Raw genomic sequence first — 23,374 nt, 5'->3', positions numbered from 1 at the left:
GGGTTGTAGTGCTCTTTTCTTTATATACACATCGGAGACGATGCATTTCTAACCGTAAATAAACAGCCGGTTCATTTTTTGGTTTCATCCAGGGCTTATTAGTCATGATATAGTGTTTTTCTCTCATAATAAACCAGCATCAGCCAGGTTTATTAGTCTAGAAATCAACCAACGAATAGACTGAAAGTCACCGAGGTCATCTCTAGGTTGGGCCTGCAAGATGGGACTATGATAGTACAGTACTCTGGTTAGTAAGTTCTTCACGCTGCTCACCCTCTGGTAAAGACCCAAGTATCGATCCCATGGGATGGTTGGCGCAATACTGCCTAATGAGTCAATCACCCAATGCTACGCTGTCTTGAATAGGTCCCTGAAGAAGTGCTTCCATGATGTGGTTCTCCTTTTATTGCTCTTGCTCGGGAGTAAAACTTTGTTTTGATCATGTTGGAATTGTGCAGGGCAAAGGTCGGGTGGTTGTTTAGGTACTCGCCTGTATTTTGAGACATTGTAAAATCGACGCCATGGAAGAATTTTCAGTGGTTCATGATGTTAAAAAGTTCCGTGAAGTCCCGTCAGTTGGTCACTGACGACGCACTAGATGTTGTGCAAATGACAGCGCTGGCGAATGTCAATTGGTTGGAGTAACGAATTAGCTGTTCGTTTTCATTGACTTCTATATATATGGCAGTATATATCGCTTTCGAAATCGGGACGGCTGTTCTTGCTCAGCACCAGCTCAGCGCACCCAACCGACCTAACAGGAGGTCGGCCGGCTGCCAAACAAGATGGTTTTGGTACGGTTCCATTCATTTGCTCGTCATCGTAAGGCCCCTTCCCTTTGCCCCGTCTCCCAGCCGATTTCGTGGCCGAACGATCGCAGGTAAGACACGTACAACGTCGTGTGAGGTCGCCAGTCTCCCGCTTGTGGTTGGCGAAGATGGAAAGCTCCGAGGGTTACTTCTTGTTCTTCAGTCATCCTGGAGCGTCCTGCTTACGGAGTCAAATTGACTCAGCAGAGCACGGCGAGCCGGCGAAAGCTTCAGCGGTGGGTCAACAACCGGCAGGTCAGAGTAGTGCAAAGGAAGCTCCTAGAGTACGCACGTTCAACCGCTCCAAAGAAGAATACTTCAACTTGCACGCAACCAGTTTTGGTGCCAATCCTCCAAAAAATTAAAACAAGAAAAAGTGGTCATCACGTATAGAGCCCGAACCGTCGACGAAGCTGTATGTGCTCGTGCCATTCCAGTAAGGTTCTGAAGTTTATAGAAGTGCTTGATTGAGCATCAAAACGTGCAGAGTTTGCCCTTACCTAACAAAATCTTGGGTAAAAGTTTTCGTTTTTTTCCTGAGGTATGTTTTTTTTTCTGAGATATATAGAAGCTCATCTAAGACTGTTGCGTGCACTGGTTAAAGTCTTTGGCAGATCGTTTACCGCGGCACAAAGCTCGCCGATTCAAGTTCAAATCCACGCAGTCTTGTGTTAGCTGAAAGTCTGAAACAGTAAACTAGAAGGTTTAAGTTCAATCCACGCAAACTCTTGTTAAAGTCTGAAACAGTAACCTAGAAGGAAGACATCTCTCCAGCCTCAAGCGAGAGGCAGATTAGAGATAATTAAACATTCCTGATCAGAGGCACCAACACAGATTTTCATATATCTAAATTTACCACTCATATATATATATATATATATATATATATATATATATATATATATCACAGCTAAGCTGATAGATACAAACTTGACATCTTACATGAGAGAAGAACTTCACCTGACCTACTAAACATCACATAACTTAGTTCATGACTCACCTAACACAAAACTCACAGATCAAACGCACACCAAACCTTATTGCAACGATTAACTACCCTGAATCATAATCAGGTCCTCTACTTAAGATCACCTAAACCAAACAACTATTTCAGACACTAATTTAATCCCAACTCCTGAACCAAACACCACCACCACCACTACAACACCTAGAACCAAGCTCCAAAGCTACTGTAGAACCAAGCAGCCAACAGCTAGCTACCCAATCTAGCAGCCATCCCTCCTTCCTTTCTTACTCATAGTTATTCTTCTAACCTAAAGACATCAGCTTTCCATTGAAGCGAACCGAACTTCAAGCGATATGTGAACCTAACCGAAGTCCACCAAATCCAACCACCGGAAGCCCGTTGGCCAACCTTTCCTCTGAAAAAATACCGGAAGAGGTTGATCGGAACGGTTACCGGGAGATGTGATCTGATCCGATCCGGAGAAGCTAGCTTTCCATCGGATCCAACAACCGCCCATCAGGCGCCAACCATCCATAGATCAAGGAACCACCGGAGACGAGGAGGATGAGGAGAAGAGACGAAGCCGAAGGGTGAACGGAGGAGTATACAGAGGCTGGTTGAGAGAACGTCAGCCTTGTCAGGCCAGCTCGCCGATGCGGAGGAGACACCGGAGGCCCCGGGTGGCCTCAGACTCCGCGCGCCGGAGGAAGAAGGCGGGCATGGGGAGTGAGCTCGGCTCGGGCGCCGCGGCAGAAAACGCCGGGCCCGCGTACACGGCCGCGTTGGCTGCGGCGGCGGCGGGGGCGGCCACCATCTTCTTCGTCGGCACCACGGCGGGCGCCTGCGGCCCGATCCGTCCAGTGGAGCAGAGAACGCGCTGGACAACCGCCGGCACCGCCGCGGCTTGCGCCACGGGGGGCGCGGCTACCAGCGCGGGAGCGGGAGCCGGCGGCTCCTCGCCGCGCTTGAGAATCCGAACCTCCTCCATGACAAGCCGCTGCTTGGGCTTCTCCTTGGTGGGGGATGGCTGCTTCCGGGAAGAAGCAGCCGGCCTGGCCGGCGGCGAGCGACGGCCAGGCGCCGCGGGGCTCTTAGCGGGCGTCGCGGTCTTCTGCACCGCTGCAGGCTTCGGCAGCGGCGTCGAGGCTATGGGCACCGCGGCCCTGGTGGGAGGCGAGGACGCGGCCGCCGGCTTGGGGCTTCGGCGCCGGCGCGGCTTCGCCGGGGACGGGGTGTACGCGTCGAGATGCATCCGGTTGTTCAGCGCGTCGTGGGATCTCAGAACCGCCGTGGCCATGGCCGCCGGGTCGGGGTCGCTATGGAAGGAAGATTCACGAGGGGGGCTGCTGCCTGGCTAACCCTAAGCGGAAGAGAGAGGGGAACAGAGGCGCGGGGGCGGAGGGGAGAGAGATGGAGAAAACAAACGCGAGACGAGACGAACGGGTGGCGGTGGACGGGTTATATGGACCGGAGCGGGCGAGGGGGTTGCGTTGCGTGCTTGGCCAGAATTTCTCCTTTTTTTTATTTCACATGATGATGATTAGATGGTGAAAAAAGTAAATCGATTTTTTTTCTTTGGCTCGGTTCGTCGGGCTGCGACATGCGAGGGAGATCTTTTTGGTTGTGCGTGGCGGGGAGGGGAGCCGTCGGATGCGAAGGGACGACCGGCTGCGGATGCCGTGCCCGAGCCCGACGCGTTCGCGGTGGGCCCGGTGTCTGGCACCGCCCGCCTTTGTTGAGCGGGGCCCGCACGCGGCCGTGTGACTCATCGGTGTGATCGGCATGGGGGCGGCTCGATTATTTGTTGTGCGCAGGTTACGCTCTTGCCCTCGTTGTTCCTCTGAATTTCAGGCTCTGCCATCGTAGAATGAAATATTGTTTCATAGTAGTAGTAGAAATTAAACAATTTCAAATTTAACTATCAGCAGCGGCGGATCCAGGAATAATTTTAGGGGTTGAACAACTCATATCTCTGATTGCTGCTCGATGTTAGGTTTCAGCCCCTATACTATAATATTTTGTCTAAAAATTCATAAAGGCTCCACAAGGATTCCACTGTTACACTGTTACGGTCTGGGTAGGGGGCTCGAGCCCCCACCCCACCGTTGGATCTGCCCATGACTATCAGCATTTACACCTTTATAGAAGTTTATTGTAGAAATGGATAGATACATTCGATACTTATTTTATATATATATATATATATATATATATATATATATATATATAATATTAGTACTTTTCCATATACCGGTTAAATTGAAGATTAATTGACTTTTTGAGAAGCAAGATGTTTAGTCTGTGTTATAATGTACTCACTGCAAAAAAAAACATAGCGAAAATATAGACCTTACTGTAGTGAACAAATCACGCAATGGTTACAAGTTGCAACATGTGTTTGCTATTTTATTGTTTTTTTTTATTTTAGCTATCTATTATTATATCTATCGACCAAAACCTATACTTGTGGCAGTACTGTAATTCGTAGGTAACCTTTGCGCCAAAGTCTCCCATGAACCAAATAATGACCCGGGCAAAAAGAAACCACAGCAGCAGCATAATGCTCGCAAAAGAAAACAAAGCAGCAACCAAAAGAAAATGAAAGAAGAAACAGAAAAGAGAGAATAATGGTAGGGGTCGCAGTACAGTACCCGGTCGTTGCCGTGGGAGCCGCGTAGAGGTGGTGGGCCAAGCGACAGCTGTGGTGCCATTTCCAGCGCCCGGCCTGCAAGGCGGTTTCCCAGCAGCCGCGCAGGGCCCAGCCCGGCCCCGGCGCGTCCGCATTTACTAATCCCCACCCACCATATTTAATATTTAATTAATCCGTCCAATAATCTCCCCCACCTCCATAATTGAAGCTCGGCATCTTTTGGCGTAAAATAAACTAAACAAATAGATAATTGGTGTGTTCGCTGATTGATTTCTGGGTTGGTTTGGGCTGGCTGGTGCTGGTTTGTTGTAAGAGGAAAATACTGTTGGCTGGTTGAATAAGCCTGGTTGAAACCAACTAACGAACAGGGTAAATAATTATATAAATAATCTCAAGGCTATACTGACTCAAAGGATTTCGCATCATTTGGCAGCGTCAACATGGGGATAAAAAATGGTGTAATTTAGGATTCGTAATCTCACTATCATCCATGGTCCTCCTGGTTTACTTTCATACATGTCAGTATGCTGCGTGGGGTCCACTTCGAGGAGAGAGAAAACATGGCACCCAATACCTTCCCTCACCTTTGGCGACCAAGCCTAGCGCTTGCTGCGGGCCCGCCACTTCCCTCTGCGGCCCACATGTCATACGGGCGAGCGGGGGTGCTAAGGTGCGCGAGTGGAGAGGAGGTATCGGTTTCGTGGTGATTATATTTTAATAAATAAAAAATATACTAGCGGCTAAAGAAAAAGGCTGGGGGCACGTAAGGACGTGGGCCCGGGGCCTGCTGTGGGTGGGGGACAGAGACAGACAGCGAGAGGAAAGAAAGGTGATGCCGACATGCGAGCGTCCACCACCTCGCTCACGTGCACCGCGTGGACCTCCACCACCCACTTGCATCGGTTCCTCGCCCCGGCCCGGCGCCCGTCTCGGGCCGTCAGGGTGAACAAGACGCGTGTGAAATGGACACCAGTACACCACTAGGCGAGAGCTGCCGTCTGCCGACCTGACCCGCGTATGTACACCGCATGTATCGCTGGAGCCTGGAGGGCTGTACTGCATAGCTACGCGGCGAGATCAGGCCCCACCAGGCCACAGCCGCCGCCGCGGTCATGGCACAGCGAACGGCTGCGACGGATCGTTTGCTGCTCCTTATCTACGGGGACCGAATGGAACCTTGGCGACTGTCGAACGAACGAAATGACGGCAAGAAAGGGGGTGGGAAAAAGTGGGGGACAACTGCCAATCAGTTCGGTGGAATGGCAACTTCCGAGATAAAGAGGAATCTTGATAGTCTCAATCAGTAGCTCCATGTGAGGCTGTCACGACTACTACCACCTGAAGGATATCCTCCTCCTCCTGCTACATGCTCCAGCCTCCAGCCCTCCAGCAATGAGCAAGCACTGGTCCTGGGCCTCGAATCATAATCTGCAGCTCCTGCCAGCTTAAAAACAAAAAACCGAGCTATCGAGATCTCCAAGGGCCAGTTTGGTTGCCGAAATTTTTGGCAAAACGACATTGTAGCATTTTCGTTGTTATTTGACAATTAGTGTCCAATCATAGTTTAATTAGGCTTAAAAGATTCGTCTCGTAGATTTCGTCTAAACTGTGTAATTAATTTTATTTTTTATTTATATTTAATGCTTCATGCATGCATCCAAAGATTCAACGTGACGAGAAATTTTGAAAAATTTGACATTTTAGGCCCCAAGAAGATAAGAGTTCTGCAGACCATACCGGCCAGTTGGCCATCGAGCAAACAGTATGCACGCAGGAGTGATATGGGGGGCAATTAATATCGGTAATGCCATTGTTTCATTCAAGTGTTACAATCCTATAGATCCACGTACTGATTGTACAAGTAAAAAAGGCACATGGGTTTTGACAAAAATTATTTAATCAAAGTTACACCAAATGGAATACACAGGAAAACTGTATAGCTGGAAGGACCCAAAAATCCCAGCCTAGTTGACCCTCAACTATTTGTACCTCAACCTAGTTGACGTTATGGAAGGAATCGATGATGGCGTCGGCAAGATAATCACATTTAGCCAGGGACAGCCCAGCTAACGAGATCCGCCCATCCTTGGTCATGTAAACATGCCATTTATCCGTCATGTTATCACTCTGCACACAAAGAATGGAAATTATGGGTTTATGTTTTTTTTTTGTAGATGATATGTATGTTTCGACAATTAGTGGGCAACCCGTGATTGGAACTTAATTTAGCGTGTGATGTCTGCACAGCAGCAAAAGTGGAACAGTGATACCTGTGCTTTGTTCAAGCCAGTGTAGGAGAACATGCCAATCTGCCTCAGAATGAAAGACCAGTCTTTGCCACTCTGGTCCTTCGCAGACAAACTATCGTAGAGCTTCTGTCTTACATTCTTGATCCGCCCAGCCATTTCCTCCATCTCTTGTTTCCATTCACCAAACATAGTCAGATCACCAACAACATTGGCAACTATCCTGGCACCGTGAATAGGGGGGTTCGAGTACATGGGCCGTGCCAATCGTTTCAGCTGGCTCTTTACCCTGAAAGAAAGCGATGTGGAATGCAGTAAGGAGATAAGTCTATTGCAGCAATAGGAAGACTATATTGCCTGCCAATTCTGTATATGAAGCAACTATTGGAAAAATTGATTGTTAATGAAGGATAAAAAATTACAAACAGGTTGCCTATAGTGCTTGCTCAAGCATTTGCAACTACTGAATGAAATTGGGTCGAGGGGGACTGGGTATGCAAGCAATCAGTAAAAAAAAAACAAAAGAATACCTATCTGCAACGTCTGGTGCTGAGCACACGACATTTATTGCACCAATCCTTTCAGAATATAGACCAAGGTTCTTGCTGTAAGATTGTGCAACAAACACTTCCATGCCACGCTTAACAAAAAGCCTGACAGAAAATGCATCTTCATCAAGGCTTCCACTGGCAAAACCCTAAAGGAAAACCTACCAGTCAGTGGAAGAGATATTGCGATACATACATAGAAGAAAAGGTACTCAAGCAAAAACAATTCACCTGATATGCAACATCAAAGAAGGGCATATGTTTTTTCTCTTGAATGACATCTGCAATTTTCTCCCACTGTTCAGGAGTTGGGTCTATTCCAGTTGGGTTGTGAGCACAACCATGTAGCAGAACAAAAGATCCTTCAGGAGCAGCCTGTTGTGAAAAGAGGAAATGAATAGATAATGGCATAAACAATCAACTGAAAGCGAATTGTTCATTTTCAGAACAAAAAATTCTTTAGATGAATTCAGGACTAATTTATTAAAGCATTACTCCTTAGACCCAACAAAGTTCATAAAATGGAAGATACCTAGCAAAAATAACAATAGTGAAATGAATGGCAATATCCAAGTACCTCAATGTCAGCTATCATTCCCTCAAAATCCAACCCAACAGTCTTGGGGTCATAATACCGGTACTCTGACCAAGGTACCCTAGCATCATTGAAGATATTCTTGTGGTTACCTGTCAACAAGTAGAATGAATGAAATTAGAAGTCCACCACTGAGACACTTCACATTTCACCAAAAACAATGATGGCCCAAGACCTATGAGTCATGATTTGGGTAGGTACATCAAATCATGAAGAATAGTCGCATCAACATACTTACCCCAGGTGGGCGACGATATGATTACTTTAGCTTCAGGGAAGTATCTTTGTATGAATGCTGCAGCGAGACGCAGTGATCCGGTGCCCGAGAGAGACTGAATAGTAGCAACCTGCAAAAGAAGAGTTATTAAGTAAAGGTAACTAAAGGAAACGAAATGCCTCTTTTTTTATCGAATACGCATGAGATCTGCACATCTTTGCATTAAGAAGAAATAGTATGATAGACGACGCGCATGCCTTGGCCGCCCAAGTACAAGAGAAAAGATCAACCTAAATTCTAAATTCTAGGTCTTCAACACTGCATACATGGTACCAGCATTGCATAATAATACAGGTACAAAACCAGCAGCAAGGTCTGCATAGCACATACCAGTCCTTGCTTAATAACAGGGTTATCAGCTCCAAGCAATAGCTCTGCTGTTGCTTTGTTAAACGCGGCTAAACCTTCAATGGGAAGATACTGCAGCGTAAACCATAGTTTCAGTGACTTCATATATATTTAAAGCATAAAGCTCAGGAGAAATGAAATATTATGATCGTCATTGTACCTCTTTGTTGTCTCCTTTCTCCAACATAAGCTTTTCAGCCTATAACATGCAAAAGAGAACATGAAAACAGGAAACTCGACTATTAAGCAAATTCTGCTAACAATTAGGCTCACCTTCTTGACTACATTGAGCACATATGGCTGCAACTCTTCTGTCCTATAGGCACCAACACCAAGATTGAGCTTCAGGTCATTTTTATCTGCTTTAAAAGCCTCTGAAACCCCGAGAATTGGGTCTGGAGGAGCCATTGGCACTCCTTCAAAACGAGAAACATCCACTGCAAGGGCCATCATAACGCGGCCAAAGTTCTGCATTTAAGAAAGGAACGATGAAACTGAAAGCATAAATTACATCATTGTACCAATAGACGTCAAAGCATCAGACAGGAACAAAGAGGAACAAACATTAAATGAAGGTGGCACAAATACACTAAACATCATACTTAACGACAGCAAAAAAATGTTTGCATAAACTAGCTGGCCTGTTAGTTGTGATGTGTCTTAGCTTCGACATAAGAAATTCTAGTGTGTACCTATCAGCACACTAGAATACAGGTATTGGTATATAACTATTCCTATTTCCTACAATAACCCTACAACACTTGGTGCACCATTTTGTTTATTATGAATTGTGAAGGACCTCGGTTCCTCTCAGGGCGGAGGGCCCTAATAAAAGTAGTATTTGCCTATGCCCTGGCGACTGTGTTCATTAGTTAACTTATGATATTTCTGCATGCAGAAACACAGTAACATATTAGCATAAGTTATCCTCCATGCAAAGATGGTGAATCTATAAAATGCTGATAGATCAATGGTTGGCAAGAGGTTTGTGCTTGTCCAGCATATGCCGAGGCAGATGCCCAGTAGCCAGTGGATATCCATCGTCAAAAGCTAATAAAAGTCATATGTCTCTATTGTCCTAGAAAACTACAGTCAGTAGCATAGTAAATCACAGAGACGCCAGAATTTGCAAAAGCCACTAGCAATACCGATTCCTGAATTGCTAATCAAGGAACTCCTAACGACAAAACATGCACGAGCGACGATACCCATGGCCATCTAACACTACATCACCTCAAGCAATTCAATAAACCATCAGCACGATCTAAGACAATCAACTCGAGCAACTAGAAACGCCAGCAGACGGTCACCTTCCGCGTGATGCCGACGCGGCAGCCAGTTCTGCTTCTCCCCTGATTAACTCCACGTCCAAGCACCTGCAGCCATCAAACAAAACCAGCACAAAAGACGTTCAGACCCCGGCCCACTGAAACCAAGCGCGAGTGAGCAGGAACTGAACGACGATCGGGGACGGCGCGGGGCCCTGCCTTGGACCCGGAGGCGACGGCGGGGGCCGCCGGCGAGGAGACGGCGAAGGCAGCGGAGGCCATTTCCGGGCGGCGAGGGAGCAGCGGATCGGAGGCGGGCGTGGGCCGGGCGGCCTGTTGCTGCTGCTGCTGCACTGAAGAAGAGAGGAGAGAGATCAGGAGTGGAGTGGATATGACGCCCGTCGTTTGCGGTTGTGGGGAGATCAAGCCCAAGCGGAGGGGACGGGGCGGGGCGGCCGGGCGCGGAGCGGGTGGATGGCGCTGGCCGCGGTGTCTCCGTCACAAACTGGGAGTTTTTTTTTCTTTTTCTTTTTTGATTGAAAGGCACGAACTGGGAGTTGGGGGAGCGGATTTTGCGTGTTGGTTTTACCGACGAATCCTCTTGAGGTTTTGGTGAGCCGTGACCGTGAGTGACACCGTGTGGGCGCGTGTGGACCTGAGCCACCGGATTTTGACCCAAATGAGGCCCCCATTGATCGAGCCTACAGATTTTCGGTAATATATAGAAACGATGCAAATTGTTGAAATACTCCTAATAGTATGGAGGTGGTGACACACCGATTTCAAAATTAGTCTATTTTCGATGAAATACTAGGCATATAATTGAATATGGGTTACCATCGAATTAATATATATCACTCTAGTCATCTAGCTTGTACGATTCGTTTGAGCGTATAATTATAGCTGAAAAGGCAAAAACACCGAGACTTATACATAACTAATGTGTCATAGACCAACCATGTTATATGGGACACAGACCAATCATGCTCATAACATATCTTTTTCTAATGAGCCTGTTCCATAAAAACCATCATCGTGGAGTTAAGGCATATATATATATGTTACAACTTTCCAAACTCTCCATCCTTACACGTGTGAGAGTTATGAGTGCTACACATCGAGGTGATGATCAAGGTGGTCAAATATAGTTCAAAACCGATAAATATTGGCATGTGGACTAATGAAGTAATGTGTCACGCCTTGTTCTTTTTTTTAGGGTGAGTCACACCTTGTTCATTTGCTTGAAATGGCAGATGATGCTTTTATTTACTATTACTGAGTTCACTCGTGGATGGGTGGCAAACTCATTGTTCATTTTATTGGTGTCTCATAAGTTTGTCCTAAGTTAAACTACTATAAGTTTGATATAGTTTATATAAAATATAGATACATATGCATCATAATCAAGTCAAACTATTATAAATTTGTTCTAGTTTATATAAAAAAATATTTAAATATGCATCATAAGCCAGAATTCATACTATTTTAAGTTTGATCTGTGTAGCCATGCAATAAGATATATGTAAAAAAGACAAGCGTCAAAATATAAACTGGAGTTCATACCTTGGTTTGCAAACATAGACAATGAACAGAATATTAAACCATATGTCCATTTTTATTTTGCACTCATCGTAAAAGCAAAACAATCAATGCTAGGCAAACAATTACCCGCAAACGGCTTGCTTATGTGTCGGAGAAGAGCAAAATGCCAATTGGAGAAACTAAATACTAAGAGTCAACTACAGATGATAAAAGCATCATCATATTATTAGACAATACTAATACGAAAATACAGATATAAGAAGCTAATAAAATACATAAATATACTAAAATCACCTATCGCGAAGCATATGCATGGAGTCGGCCTGGTTGCTTGGTCGTAAACGATCGTAAATTTCCAGTCAGAACAGTATTTTTCTCTCACACCAAACCAGTCAGTAGTAATAATCCACGATCGTATCAGCACCAACCGAACAGTCTGAGTGTTTTTCGTAGTCCTTCGCTGTCTCCCATATACCGGCCTATAGGAGTTAGAGCAGGGTGTCCTAGGCATGGTGCAGAATCTCATTCATATGATGATTTGGAACACGTGTCACTCCTTCCTGTGCCAACATGAGCACGAACAGTGTATCTAGCCATGGTGTAGAGTTTGATCCCAACATAACTGAGCGTGACATAACCATTGGATTTACCATGTTCGTTCGAACCTATCAGTGTTTTTCTCTCGCAACGAATCAGCATCAGCCGACTTATTAGTTGCAGAAACCATCAGCCAAACATACTCTAAACTCCACACCTCATGTGCCCATACAACTTAGATTCGTGCTCATATGAGTTAGAGTCGACGCCGACCGCCGTAGTGGAGCGGCACAAAAGTCAATTCAAGATAAATTTTGTAGCGCATTATAATTATAACTGTTAAATAAGTCTACAGACATAAAACATATACTCATCGTTGCATCACACGAACATATGTTTGCTAGTATTATTCCCTTTTTAGTGAGGACCTCATTTTGTTAGCATTCACTCTCTCCGTTCCAAAATAAACAACTTTATATAAATTTTCAAACAGATTAAAGACACCGACCATCGTTCCCTTTTCTTTGTTTGGAGCATATCGTCTGAATTTGGTAGCTATCATTTATATGCACCATAATTAGCTTCCACATTAGAAGATAGTCTAATATAATGTTAATTTTTTATACAAATTTGAAATATCATATATAGCTATTTATTCTGGGACGGAGGAAGTTGCAATCATAAGAGGCCCCACAATCTCGAAGCCAGCCCAGCCCAGCCCATGAATAACAGGCCTGTTTTCGAAGCCTCCCCTTCCTCCGCCAACCGCCCAACCCTAGCGCCCGGCCGCAACGAGCAGCTCCCCTCCTCCCGCCAAAAGCTCCGCCGTTTTCCCGCCAAACCCCTCCTCTATTACCCCCTTCCCGCCACCCCGACCCCGTCCCATCGGCGTCATCCCAGTCCACGCCCACGCCGACGCACCCGCATCCCTCTCTCGCCTCCGCCGCAGCGATGTCGGGCTGGGACGAGGGCGCCGTGTTCTACAGCGACCAGGCACAGTTTCCCCGCGGCGGCCCCGGCGGCGACCCAGCCGCCGACCTCACCCGCCACTCCGCCCTCCGCAAGTTCAAGGAGTTCCTCCGCGGTTTCACCGGCCCCACCGGCGACTTCCCCTACCGGTACGCCCCCCGTCACTCTCCCACTCCTCCCCACCCCATAGATTTGACGCGTCCACTGCGAAACAGAGCTGATTCATGTGTTCATTTGGTTCAGTGAGAGCCTAGTACACAACCGCGACCATGTCACCGTCGCCATCGAGGACCTCGACGCCTTCGATGCCGAGCTCTCTGACAAGATCCACAAGTCGCCGGCCGATTATCTTCCGCTGGTGCGTTGGTTTCTCAGAGTTTTCGTTATCTGTGTGGGCTGTGGAGTTGTACTTGACTCTCGCACATTGGTCCGTGTAGTTTGAGACGGCTGCGGCCGAGGTTCTCGCAAGCCTCCGTTCGAAAGTCGCCGGCGAGACCGGGGAGATGGAGGAGCCCGTCACGGGAGATGTCCAGGTCTTCCTCTCCTCCAAGGAGAACTGCCTGTCCATGAGATCTGTTGGGGTCAGTAGTGAAGCAATTCTAAAAGGGATTTCGGTGTTGAATGTACTTTAGAGAATTCATTTCGGTATCGCTGTTTGAATTTCAGGCGGATTACATGTCGAAGCTGGTTAAGATTGCGGGAATCGCAATTGCTGCATCGAGAGTAAAAGCCAAGGCCACTCATGTAACTCTTATTTGCAAGAATTGCCGCAGTGTGAGGACAGTACCTTGCAGGCCAGGCCTCGGCGGGGCTATTGTTCCACGTTCGTGTGACCATGTTCCTCAGGTATATTCCTCAGCAATGTACTCGACTGTCAGCAGCATAATTGACACCCCCCCCCCCCCCCCCCCCACCCACCCACCCAAAAAAAGAAACAATTTTATTTATTCCTCTGACTTGAAACTCAAGCTAGTAGGTCCAATATAAAAACTTTGATAAAGATTGTTTGAAATCACGGCTACAAATAACATCCACAGTCTATTCCGAAATAATCTTACATATTACAGAAAAGAACATCTGAACAGACTTGAGACTGTATTATCCTTATCGTTAAATGGTTATTTATATGATTATTTACCCGTAGCCTGGAGAAGAGCCTTGCCCCCTGGACCCTTGGATTGCCGTCCCAGATAAGAGCAAGTATGTGGATCTCCAGACCCTCAAATTGCAGGAGAATCCTGAGGTTAGTTGCTATTTATCCTTGATGCAAGTTGCCAAGTCAAAGCAATCATACATTTCAGTGTTTTGCTCGTGTCTTGTTTTAAACATGACTGACAATGATCTCCATTTGCCCAGGATGTTCCAACTGGTGAGCTTCCAAGGAATATGCTGCTTTCTGTAGATAGGCACCTAGTTCAGACTATTGTTCCAGGGACTAGATTAACTGTTGTTGGCATCTACAGCGTCTACCAAGCATCCGCAACGTATGATGAATCTAAAGCTTTTTTTTTTGTAAATCTGTACTTGGCCAATACATGATTAATAATGCCATTGAGACCATTTTGCAGCCAGAAGAGCGCTGTTGGTGTTAAACAGCCTTACATTAGAATTGTGGGTTTGGAGCAATCTCGAGACAATAACTCAAATGGCCCCTCAAACTTCACTCTTGATGAGGTCGTTTCTTTTTCAAGGTTTACATTGATAAGGGAGATACATTTATCTGTAAGGCTGATTTTTTCTTGCTGGCTTGTAGGAAATGGAATTCAAAGAATTTGCACAGAGGCCAGATGCATATGCCAAGCTTTGCTCAATGATTGGTCCTTCGATTTATGGTCATTCTGATGTCAAGAAAGCTATTGCATGCTTGTTATTTGGGGGATCTAAGAAGGTATGCATTCTTATCAAGAAGCTGATATGTTTTCAGAAAAAAATGCAATTCCTTTTGCCCTAATTGTGTTCCCATGCTGTGCTTCAAACTACTCTTATTGCAGAGGCTACCTGATGGTGTACGTTTGAGAGGTGATATTCATGTCTTGCTTCTGGGTGATCCATCCACAGCAAAGTCACAGGCAAGTATTATTTGGTGTTGTCATAGCATAAATAATGTGGCAATAAGGCTCATCTGTCGTAACTTGTGATTTGGATGTGAGAAGTACTGTAATTCAGTTTGAGTAATTCGACACTATTTTACATGAATTCTTTTTTGCTATTGAAAACCAAAGGTCTCTGGTTCAGTGACACTAATGTGTCTTTCAACAGTTCCTCAAATTTGTAGAGAAGACTGCACCTATTGCAGTCTATACGTCTGGCAAAGGATCATCTGCAGCTGGTCTTACAGCATCTGTAACTCGGGATGGTAGCTCGGTAGGTTTATTTCACTGAATTGTTTTTTGTTTACTAAAGTTTGGTTACCATAGGCTGTAAACATTTCTTTTTTCTCTACAGCGTGAGTTTTATTTGGAAGGAGGAGCCATGGTATTGGCTGATGGTGGAGTAGTTTGTATCGATGAATTTGACAAGATGAGACCTGAAGACAGGTATGCATCAATTTATGCGCATGGTGGAACTGTAATAAACATAGAGATCTCATAAAACATATTACATATTCTCCTATTTTGGTCTGCTCTCTCGAAAGAACATTAACCCAGGCCCCCCTTTCTTATGCAATTCCAGAGTTGCAATTCATGAGGCCATGGAGCAGCAGACAATATCTATTGCCAAAGCTGGCATTACAACAGTACTCAATTCAAGGACTTCAGTTCTTGCAGCTGCCAATCCAATTGCAGGACGATATGATGATCTTAAGGTTGGTAAACATGTTTTTTATTGACTCGTTAAGTATAAACTGTCCTAGCCATACATGTAAGACAATTAATTTGACAATTTTTTTCTTTTGCTGTTCATCAGACTGCACAAGATAATATTGATCTGCAGACGACCATTCTTTCTAGATTTGATCTAATCTTTATCGTCAAAGATATCAGAATGTATGATCAAGATAAGGTATGAAGCAAAATCCTTTCTACAGTTTTTCTATTCTAGCAGCTGAGAGACTAAGTGCAACTTCACAACACAGCGAATAGCAAGCCACATTATCAAGGTGCATGCCAGTGGTGCTGCAGCTTCATCCACAAGCACAGAGGCAAGTGATGGAGAGAATTGGCTGAAAAGGTGTGACCCGCGTCTTGTGTTTTTGTTGTAAATTTGACTTTATTTTACTGTCTTCTTGCATAACCTTTTATGTATAGGTACATTGAGTACTGCCGTGCCACATGCAGACCACGGCTTTCAGAAAAAGCATCTGAGATGCTGCAGAACAAATATATTGAGATTAGACAGGTATGCACGGGATATTTTCACACAATTAGCTGGTTTGTGATTCTTCATTCATTTGTATTTATTTATCTTTAAATTCATTGCGCAGAAAATGAGGCAGCAAGCTCATGAGACAGGGAGGGCAGCAGCGATACCCATCACCGTGAGGCAGCTTGAAGCCATCATACGTTTGAGTGAATCTCTTGCAAAGATGAGACTGTAAGTGCTAGATGATCACATGCTATATGTTTTAATGACATTGGTCACATGCTGCATATATTCTGCCTCATGTTTTTATGTGGTTGTAGATTTCACTGTTTCATTGCATTCATGGCTGATGTTTGAATGACTCTTAGGACAAGTGTGGCTACACCAGAGCATGTCGAAGAGGCATTCAGACTGTTCAATGTCTCTACCGTTGATGCTGCAAGATCTGGAATCAACGAGCATTTGAACCTGTCACCGGAGATTGCAAATGAAATCAAGGTCAGTCTTTGCAGCCCGGAGTACAAAATTCAGCTCTTGAACCTTGCATTTATCTGAATGCCTTGCATTTTGTCCTGACAGCAAGCGGAAGCACAAATAAAGAGAAGAATGGGCATTGGAAGCCACATATCTGAGCGACGGCTGATTGATGAACTAAATAGGATGGGAATGAATGAGTCCATTGTAGGAACCTGTCATATCTTAAACCTGAAATAATTAATTATTTTTAAGTTAGAACCACTCATTTTTCTAATAATATCTTCAAACTTTGTTCCAGGTCAGAAGAGCCCTTCTGATCATGCATCAAAGAGACGAGGTGGAGTACAAGAGAGAGCGCCATGTGATTGTCCGAAAGGCTTGAGGTGGAGAGTCCAGTCAGATTCACGGCATACAACATACACTGAAGGCGTTCTCTCTTCAGACGTGCATACCTTCACTGAAACTGCACCTCTGTCCAGAGGACGAGGCATGCCCTAGTTGATCTCTGACATGGCTCTTGTAACCTGCAAACGAGTAGATGCAACTTCTTGCTTCGTGGAAATGAAGCTGTGTAGCTGTACCACAGTAGTCTGTTGCTGCCTGACTGCCTGTGATCCAAAACCATCTAGCGTGTGAGCATGTAGGCTTTGTTTTCGAAGTAACCGAAGGTTCTGAACCTCCATTGTGATGTGTAACTCGTCAATCAATTCTGAAATGCGACATTTGTTTTCAACATCACTTTTTTTTCGCGATTGGGGCCATTCACCCGTTTTTCTGTTCTCTACATCACCAGGAGGACAGACAATGTGTGGAGCTTAGTAGTAATAATTGTTAGAACTATAGAATCACTAGGAGCATAGATTTAGCTGGGTACTTGCTGTTGAATAGTATCATAAACCCTAGAACGACTACCAGAGCAGTAAGAGTAGGTAGGACGAGAGAAAGGGAGAGGTAGAAGATGGATGCGTCAAACCTGACACGGCAGTGGAGGAAGATCCGCTCGCATCTGTCATGGAATCGATGTCTGCGCTAGGGCAGCGACGGTCGGTGAAGACGGTGTCGGTGATGCGTTGTGGCGACCAGTGGTGAAGGCAATGGAGTCTGGTGGCGGCGCGGCTGGTGGCTTCCCGTCACTGATTACGCGCCCTCTAGATCGGATTATGGTTTGTCGGTGGGGAGCTCGGCTCAGACGAACCTCGTGATAAGAGCCGTCGACCTCCACCTCTTTTTATAGCGCAGTGTGACAGGGGCCCTTCAGCCATGGTGGGCTGGGCGTCCCCAATCAGGGCACGAATCAAAGGCCCAACTGGGCCGTTGGGTCCAGTTAGGATTAGAGATCAATCTAACAATCTCCCACTTGATCTCCTTCCATATTTCATTTTCATATCAATTACTTTTGTTCATTCCATTACAAATTAGCGCATAGAACATGTCTCATCGTCACGGTCTATTGCCGATAGATTTAACAGCTACAACACATCACTCTGTTCTGAAATAGATACTTATCTTTGTGCCTTCTTTTATCCAGGAATTATAGGCTTTCCCTTAAACCCATGCCGGCTATATGTTCTCTGAATACGTTGGGTGGTAAGCCTTTTGTAAGCGGATCCACGAGCATCTTTTCGATACTTATATGCTCAAGACTTATGACATGATTCCGGACTTTATCTTTCACAACATAATACTTTATGTCAATGTGTTTGGCAGCACCACTTGACTTATTGTTTTGAGCATACTGTACTGCCGGATTATTATCGCAGTATAACTTAAGTGATCTATAGATGTCGTCAACCACCTTCAAACCGGGTATGAACTTCTTTAGCCAGTTCACCTGCCCCGTTGCCTCATAATACGCTACAAACTCGGCATACATTGTGGACGATGTAGTGACGATTTGCTTTGAGCTTTTCCATGAAATAGCTCCCCCTGCGAGAGTGAATACATATCCAGACGTGGATTTTCTATCATCTCCCACATAATTAGAATCTGAATATCCCACTATATGAAATGAATCAGATCTTCTATACGTCATCATGAGGCCTTTCATTCCTTGCAAATAACGCAAGACTTTCTTTACTAATTTTTAGTGTTCTGTTCCAGGATTGCTCTGGAATCTGCCAAGTAACCCGGTAACAAATGCCAAGTCAGGGCGCGTACATACTTAAGCATATTACAAGCTTCCGACAGCTGAAGCATATGAAACCGCTTTTATTTGATCGATCTCATATTGGTTCCTGGAGCATTGAAAATCCCCATATCTGTCGCCCTTGACTATAGGAGCAGGTGAGGGACTACATTTGTGCATACTGAATTTCTTTAAGATTTTTTTATGTATGCCTTTTGTGACAGTCCTAATATCCCTTTACTTCTATCTTGGTGAATCTCGATCCCTAGAACGAACGAAGCTTCACCGAGATCTTTCATATCAAATTTTGAGGACAAAAACTTCTTTGTCTCCAGTAGTAGACTGACATCACAACTAGCAAGTAAGATATCGTCCACATACAGGACAAGAAAGATAAACTTCCCATTCTTAAACTTTGCATAGACACAATTGTCCTCAACATTCTCTTTAAACCAAAAATCTCTTATTGTCTGATCAAACTTCAAGTACCACTGTCTTGAAACTTGTTTTAATCCATAAATGGATTTCTTTAGGCGGCATCCCATTCGTTCTTTTCCTTCCATGACAAAACCTTTTGGTTGTGCCATGTAAACATTTTCCTCCAAGTCTCCGTTGAGAAATGTCGTCTTTACATCCATCTGATGTAATTCTAAATCGTAATGTGCCACTAATACCATTATGATTATGAAGAAATCCTTACATGAGACTGGAGAAAATGTCTCATTGTAATCAATCCCTTCTCTTTGCGTAAAGCCTTTTGCCACAAGTCGAGCTTTATATCTCTCTATATCCCCTTGAGAGTTAAGTTTTATTTTGTAGACCCATTTACAGCCTACTGTTTTGGCTCCTTTAGGAATTATTTTCAAGTCCCAAACTTTATTGGCATTAATTGATTTCATTTCATCTTCCATGACCTCAAGCCCTTTTGATGAATGATCACTTCTCATGGCTTCTTCAAATGAGGTGGGATCATCCTCCATTTAAAATTCCTCAGTGTTGTATACTTCATAATCAACAGGAATAGTTGATTTTCTAACTCTTTGAGACCTTCTAGGGGCCTCCATACTTGACACATCTTCCGTTTGAGGCTGTTGTTGCTCCCCCTCATGTGTGGCAATAGGTTCTATAGGATCCTGAAAAACAGGTTCCTCATCATCATTCATTGTTGCCACAGGCGGAATAACAACAGGTGCTGGCACCACAATATCTTGTACTGTTGGTGCAGCGACATCAGGTAGTAAAAAAATGGCTCATGAATCATTGGAGTGGGCGCATACACCCACTTCTCTTTAAGGTCAATTTCTCAAGCTACCATGCCCCCTCATCATTTCATTCTCTAGGAAGACAGCGTGTCTCGTTTCTACAAACTTTGTATGACTGTCTAGACAATAGAAATGAAAACCTTTTGACTTTTCTAGGTAACTAATGAAATAGCAACTCACTGTTTTGGGATCTAGCTTCCCAATGTTTGGGTTAAATACTTTAGCGTCAGCAGGACTCCCTCACACACGTAAGTGGTTTAGTGAGGGTACTCTTCCTGTCCACAACTCATACAGTGTTTTGGGCACCGACTTACTTGGTACTCTATTGAGAATATGAATGGCGGTTTTTAACGCCTCCATCCACAGGCTCAACGGTAAGGTGGAGTAATGTCGGGTACCATAAAACGGGGTACCACAAGCGTACACCAAAAGAGTCACTTAAACCCCATCAGCAACGAAGCCAGTAGGTAAGCCGTGGCTTCATCACCGGCCCCGTCCGAGCCCACCGGCTCTCCGCCTCGCCTTAGGCCTCGCACGGGGGGTCTCGACGCCCTAATGAATCTCCGTCTCGCGCGAGGCCTCTCGGGGAGGCCTCGACAAGGAGCCCAATCTCCGTCTCACCTAAGGCCCCGTGCATACAGCCTCGAACGAGACAGCGATTCTCCATATCGCTCGAGGCCGGCTTGTTAATAACCCGTCGCTCCCGCCTCGACCAGTCTTCTCGATAGCATGTCACGTCCCATTAATGCGCCAACCACTCCCGCAATCTCAGCCGGACGACGGCTCGACACCACGGAGTGGCCGACAGGACAAGGAGTCGCATCAACGCCATACCGGCTAGGATAAGGCGCAGCGGGGATTACCGGCCACTGTGTTCTGGCGCTGTGCCCACGATCAGCACCTAAACTACACTGTGCCCTGTAACTCCTGCCCCGAAGACAACACGGCATGGGAAGTCTGGTCCGGGTCATCATCGCATCAGAATCAGCGTGCCAAATCAACCGCTCCCTCCGAGCCTCGGCACTCTATGTTAGGGCCTCGACTACCTCGAGATTCACATCTGCTGAGACCCCCTCACGACGGTTCAGCATAGGCATCAACCGAGCCTCGGCTTCACGCGCTGTCAATCTGCAGCGACCCGCACGTCGACCACCGCGCTCACTTCGAGGTAGCCCTAGAGCTCCCATGACGCACATGATCGGATGTGACCAGCACGTCGCCCCAGCTCTTCAAGGACGGACCACCCCGACGACCACGCCGCCACAGGAACAGGCTATAGGGCTCGGACACGCCGTCTCCGTTCAAACGACGCCGTATAGTTAGCACCCGTACTACCCTTGTCCCCCCTTCAACTATAAAAGGAAAGGACCTGGGCCATTTCTAAAAGAGGAACACACGCACACAAGCAACACTCCGTAACACGCACGCTCCCCCGCTGCCTGAGAGCAACGTCTCAAGCGGCCCGCATCACTCCACGCCGAGACCTGGGACTAGCTCCCTCTCTCACCCAGCTTGTAACCCCTTACAACAAGCGCTTTGGTGCAAGGAATACAAGATCGATCTCTCAGACTGGATGTAGGGCACCGATTGCCCGAACCAGTATAAACCTTGTCTCTTTGCATTACCATCCGGGATCGGGAACACGCAGTACAAATTTACTAGTTGGTTGAGGACCCCCCGGTCCAAAACACCGACAGTTGGCGCGCCAGGTAGGGGCTGCTGCGTGTCAGTTTTGTCATCCCAACAAGTTCCGGATGGCAGACCCCGTACGACCGCTGCGTCTCGGCACGGTGATCTGGTTTGGGAGCCTAGAGTTCATGTCTCTAGGGCATGAGTACGACATGGTACTCCTCACGCCCCGAGCACCACCGACCGACGACGACGTCACGCACCGACAGCCCAGGCGCAGGCGGCGCCCGGGCGGCCGCTCTCGCCGCGCTCGCCAGGCACGACACGAGCAGGATCACCCCGACGCTACGCGAACCTAGGGTGACTCGCCGCTCTCCGCCGGTATCCTACAACCAGCTGTTGGCGCAAGGTCCCTGGTTGGGGACCTGTCTAGCCTGAGCCTGGACAAGGGAAAAACACCGGTGGCACCCGGCGACGCCCCGTCATCAAGCTCTGCTCCACCACTCCCTGAGGAGCCAACTCTGGCGGAGCAGAGCCCGGCGATGGCACCATCCCCATACCCCTTCGGGTTGAGAAATGCCGCCGCCTCTTATGCTTATGCCTACGCTTCCATTCACGCGGAGCCCTCAGGACACCATCAACGCTTCGCCCTCGACTTCGGTACCGTGACTTCGACTCACTCCCACGCCGACTCCTCGGAGGAGGACGAGGCATGGACCGGAGTGGATTTCTCCAGACTTTGCGGCCCTGAAGCCATGCGCCGCTTCCTGGCCGTGAGTGACTATTGCTTTGGCTACTCCGATTCTGACGATGAAGGTACTTACGATCCCACTCGTGAGTGCTTCCACATCGAACTTGGGATGCCAAGCACAGGCGATGAGGACGAGGGGGTAGGCAACCGTACCCTACTTCATCAGGGAACGGGCGATGCCACACCCTCACGCACTGTCCCACCGGTAGCACGGAACGAGAACCTTGCCCTCGGACAATTTCGACGCCCGGACCTAGAGTAGGTCCATGAGCTTCAGGCCAAGGTCGAGCAAGATTGACTCCTTCTGCAACAGCTCCAAAACACTCTCGAGCAGGAGCAGTAGGGCCGCGGTGACGACAGAGGAGCCCGGCGATAGGCTCACGATGTGCACCACCGCATCAACGACGACGAGACTTGGTCCGAGAGTTAGGTCGGAACGTGCCACGCTCGGCTGCCGTGCTCCTCGATATCGCCACCAACTTCGCCTCGAGCGAAGAGGCTGTTGGGGCCATCTTCCCCGAAAACGACACCAAGGGGAAGCGGAGGGACGAGGCCCCCGAGGCCTCGGTTCCCCACCTCCCCAAAAGAAAGAAAAAGGGTCGCTAGGGGAAGTAGGCCGTCCTTGAGGTCGATCTGGTCATGGCCGCAGAACACAAGAATCCCCGAGGCCCCAGGGGCCCCAGGCCCTTCGACGACATGCTTAAGAAACCCTACCCTTGCCACCAGGGCCCGGTAAAGCATGCCCTCGAGGATTGCTCCATGCTGCGGTGTTACTATGCTAGGCTCGGGCTCCCCGACGACGACGCCAAGCAGAAAGGCACCGGCGACCGGGACGATGACAAGGACGACGGGTTCCCCGAGGTGCACAACGCCTTCATGATCTTTGGCGGACCCTTGGCGTGCCTTACGGCGCGCCAGCGAAAGAGGGAACACCGAGAGGTCTTCTCAGTCAAGGTGGCCACTCTCCAATACCTCGACTGGTCTCAGGAGGCGATCACCTTTGATCGAGAGGACCACCCCAACCATGTCTCGAATCCTAGGCAGTACCCGCTCATCGTCGACCCAATCGTC

General features: G+C 46.9%; 3 protein-coding genes across 3 annotated transcripts; 1 reads left to right on the top strand and 2 right to left on the bottom strand.

The window, feature by feature from the left end:
* Positions 1–1,676: 1,676 nt before the first annotated feature.
* On the bottom strand, positions 1,677–3,222 carry LOC136467914 (uncharacterized). Its single transcript, XM_066466726.1, has one exon. The coding sequence runs from the start codon at positions 3,071–3,073 to the stop codon at positions 2,414–2,416; it is 660 nt and encodes a 219-aa protein (XP_066322823.1). The 5' UTR covers positions 3,074–3,222; the 3' UTR covers positions 1,677–2,413.
* A 2,986-nt stretch (positions 3,223–6,208) lies between these two features.
* LOC136464713 (aspartate aminotransferase, chloroplastic-like) lies at positions 6,209–10,186 on the bottom strand. The gene is made up of 11 exons (XM_066463670.1): positions 9,928–10,186; positions 9,751–9,816; positions 8,714–8,908; positions 8,601–8,639; positions 8,423–8,512; positions 8,054–8,162; positions 7,798–7,907; positions 7,452–7,595; positions 7,203–7,369; positions 6,697–6,961; positions 6,209–6,553 (listed from the first exon to the last, which is right to left on the bottom strand). Exons 1-11 carry the CDS (start codon positions 9,988–9,990, stop codon positions 6,422–6,424), a joined length of 1,380 nt encoding a protein of 459 aa, XP_066319767.1. The 5' UTR covers positions 9,991–10,186; the 3' UTR covers positions 6,209–6,421.
* A 2,395-nt stretch (positions 10,187–12,581) lies between these two features.
* On the top strand, positions 12,582–17,269 carry LOC136464712 (DNA replication licensing factor MCM5-like). Its single transcript, XM_066463669.1, has 19 exons — positions 12,582–12,905; positions 13,000–13,114; positions 13,194–13,337; positions 13,423–13,602; positions 13,901–13,999; positions 14,113–14,240; positions 14,325–14,430; positions 14,510–14,644; positions 14,748–14,825; positions 15,016–15,120; positions 15,202–15,293; positions 15,430–15,562; positions 15,664–15,759; positions 15,833–15,927; positions 16,005–16,095; positions 16,181–16,290; positions 16,428–16,557; positions 16,639–16,740; positions 16,835–17,269. Exons 1-19 carry the CDS (start codon positions 12,739–12,741, stop codon positions 16,916–16,918), a joined length of 2,190 nt encoding a protein of 729 aa, XP_066319766.1. The 5' UTR covers positions 12,582–12,738; the 3' UTR covers positions 16,919–17,269.
* The last annotated feature ends 6,105 nt before the right edge of the window (positions 17,270–23,374 follow it).

Source organism: Miscanthus floridulus, chromosome 7, assembly GCF_019320115.1.
Source record: "Miscanthus floridulus cultivar M001 chromosome 7, ASM1932011v1, whole genome shotgun sequence".
In the NCBI taxonomy this organism is placed as follows: domain Eukaryota; kingdom Viridiplantae; phylum Streptophyta; class Magnoliopsida; order Poales; family Poaceae; genus Miscanthus; species Miscanthus floridulus.
The sequence above is the reverse complement of the archived record's forward strand: the minus strand, read 5'-3'. Positions and strand labels throughout refer to the sequence as shown.